The following is a 2,472-nucleotide window of genomic DNA, read 5'->3' on the forward strand; positions in this document are numbered from 1 at the left end:
ACCATGACCATATATATATATATATATATATATACATGCAAACCAGACGGAGTACATCCATAGCACACAGCAACAGGGGCAGCCTAACACTGGCTCATATAAGGAACAGTATGTCGATGAATCAACAACGAGTCTCACCTAAATCTCCCTATCCTTCGTAGATGTGAGAACATTTCTCCTCCATTGACGAATTCCAGCACCATATAAAGGTTGGAATTGTCCTGCAAACAGGGTAGCGCATAGTGTGTACCCTTGGCAACACGTCTAATTCATCCCGCCCGTAGCCTGAAATCGCTACGCACTCGGCCCTACGCCGCACCGATTATACCAGCCTCACCTGGCCACTTGCCCACAGGCCTCCACCGACCACAAGCGTCATTAGTTCTATGAGATTAGGGTTAGGCAAGCCCTCTAATGAGATAAGTACTTATTAGTTGGTAACCTGCACCGAGCTCAGCTATAACCCCACAGCTAATAAGCGAGGATCTAGCTATAGGTGTGCTTCTCACTAGCTGCCTGAAGCCGTACTAGCGTAGAGTAGGGGTGGGTGGGGGGGGGGGCAGGGGTCGATGCACGATGCAGCAGTCGGTGCCGTCATAGGAGAGTGCAAGGTGACCAGTGATGATGTCAAAATGCAACGTGTTACGGTGCCACCTGCCAACAGCCACGCGCAGTGAGCGTGCACGCGTGCGCGCGCGCGCGAGCCAGCACGATCGCCCCGCACTGCCGCAACGCGAAACCTGAAGAGCAACGCACGTATTAGCGTCAGGTTCACTCGCCGCGCGCCACGCTCTGCTAGCGGCGCCACCTATCGAGCACCGAGCATGCCGGCCGCGCCTCGGCTTGCGGTGACGAGCGCGGCAGGCTGGCACGGGTGAGTAAGTATCTGCCGTGTGTGCCGAGGTGCAGTGAGTACTCCTGCTCCGGAGAGCTGGCGACGCAGCGAGGCGGCGACCGCCGTGTGAGAAACCACAGGCTGACACGCTCAAACGCGCTTGCCATCGCGCTCACTGCTCTCGCTATCAGCCAGCGAATTCGAAACGTGCTATCAATCAGCGTGGAACATGTTCTACGAGCATGAAAAAAAAATGCCGACCACGCGGCACTAGAGGCAGTGAGTTTGCGCGTGACACGCCTGTGGTTTCTGCTTCTCTTGGACAGATCGTGTTCCTGGTAGAAGCCGGTACTGGCACTCACGAGAAGCGGCCCTTGCGACGCAGATAAGAGAACATTTCTCCTCCTGATATGAACTCCAGAACCATGTATAAATTAGTGTGGTCCTGAAAGGTAACACTAGCGAGTGAATGTCTCTGCATGATTCAAAGTCGCTCTGAAAGTCGCACGCACAGACAATTGCATGCACACGTGTTTCACGCACGCACGCACGCACACGTGTTTCACGCACGCACGCACGCACGCACGCACGCACACACCCACCCACATATTTATCAGTAGTCATCTTGATGATCTGCATAAAGTATTAGCAAGTATGAATTGATTACATTTCATATTAAACATCTAAATTGACCAACATTGTTACTCAATACTGTCATAATTTTCATTATCATTCTTCATAACCATCATCACTTCCCAATCATACAGTAACTGGCTGCACAAAGAAAGTAGTAAAGCACAAATTCGGATTGCTCTGAAAGCAATATTCGTTAGAACAGTTGCTGCTTGGTGAACGTTGCACCAGTCTCGTTGAACGTTGCTGCTCCTGTGAATTCTGGACAACAAGGAAGGGGAATCTATAGCAGCAGCAGCCGCAGTAGCAGCAGCAGTAGCAGCAGCCACAGCAGCAGCAGCAGTAGTAGCAGCAGCAGCCACAGCACCACCAGCAGCAGCAGCCACAGCAGCAGCAGTAGTAGCAGCAGCAGTAGCAGCACCACCAGCAGCAGCAGCCACAGCAGCAGCAGGAGTAGCAGGACAACCGCCAGTCATCAGCAGCAGTAGCAGCAGCAACAGGCAGTAGCAGCAGTAGGCAGCAGTAGGAGCAGCAGTTGCATAGCAGCAGTAGAAACATTGCCTTCTGTCAGTAGCAGCGTGAGGAGTCGATTCATCGCTGCATCAGCAGTGCTAAGCATCCTATACTTTTACACTCAATAACCACATTAACGCCGCAACCGGCGGCTGGTAACGACAGCATGCCTTCAACCCGGCCTAACCCTCACGCGCACACTGCCACAACATTCCGTCCCCAGCTCCTCAACCAAACGCGCACACGATCCCTTTAGCAGACTATGCTCTTTAGTGAAACCTGACTGCAAAATAGATTCTCTGTACATTTTAAATAATTCCAAAGCCGTAAATTTAGCAGTTCGCCACGAAATCTCGTACGTACAGTAATAACAACCTGCAATCACGTATTAACATTTGCAATGACACGCGAATGAATAAACACTCTTTAATCCTCTTTATATCCGCGTAAACACACGAAAGCTCGAGTGATACAATTATAACCACGATCCA

General features: G+C 51.3%; 1 protein-coding gene across 4 annotated transcripts in view; it reads right to left on the reverse strand.

Annotated features, from left to right (window-relative positions):
- LOC106812091 (cAMP-dependent protein kinase catalytic subunit beta) overlaps positions 1–2,472 on the reverse strand; it is a 43,006-nt gene that overhangs the window by 14,236 nt on the left and 26,298 nt on the right. For all 4 annotated transcript variants that reach the window (XM_014815862.1, XM_014815860.1, XM_014815861.1 and 1 more), the window contains exon 5: positions 139–221. In XM_014815862.1, the coding sequence (XP_014671348.1) occupies positions 139–221 (83 nt within the window). The remainder of the gene's footprint in view (positions 1–138; positions 222–2,472) is intronic.

Source organism: Priapulus caudatus, unplaced genomic scaffold (genome assembly GCF_000485595.1).
Source record: "Priapulus caudatus unplaced genomic scaffold, Priapulus_caudatus-5.0.1 Scaffold607, whole genome shotgun sequence".
Lineage (NCBI taxonomy): Eukaryota > Metazoa > Priapulida > Priapulimorpha > Priapulimorphida > Priapulidae > Priapulus > Priapulus caudatus.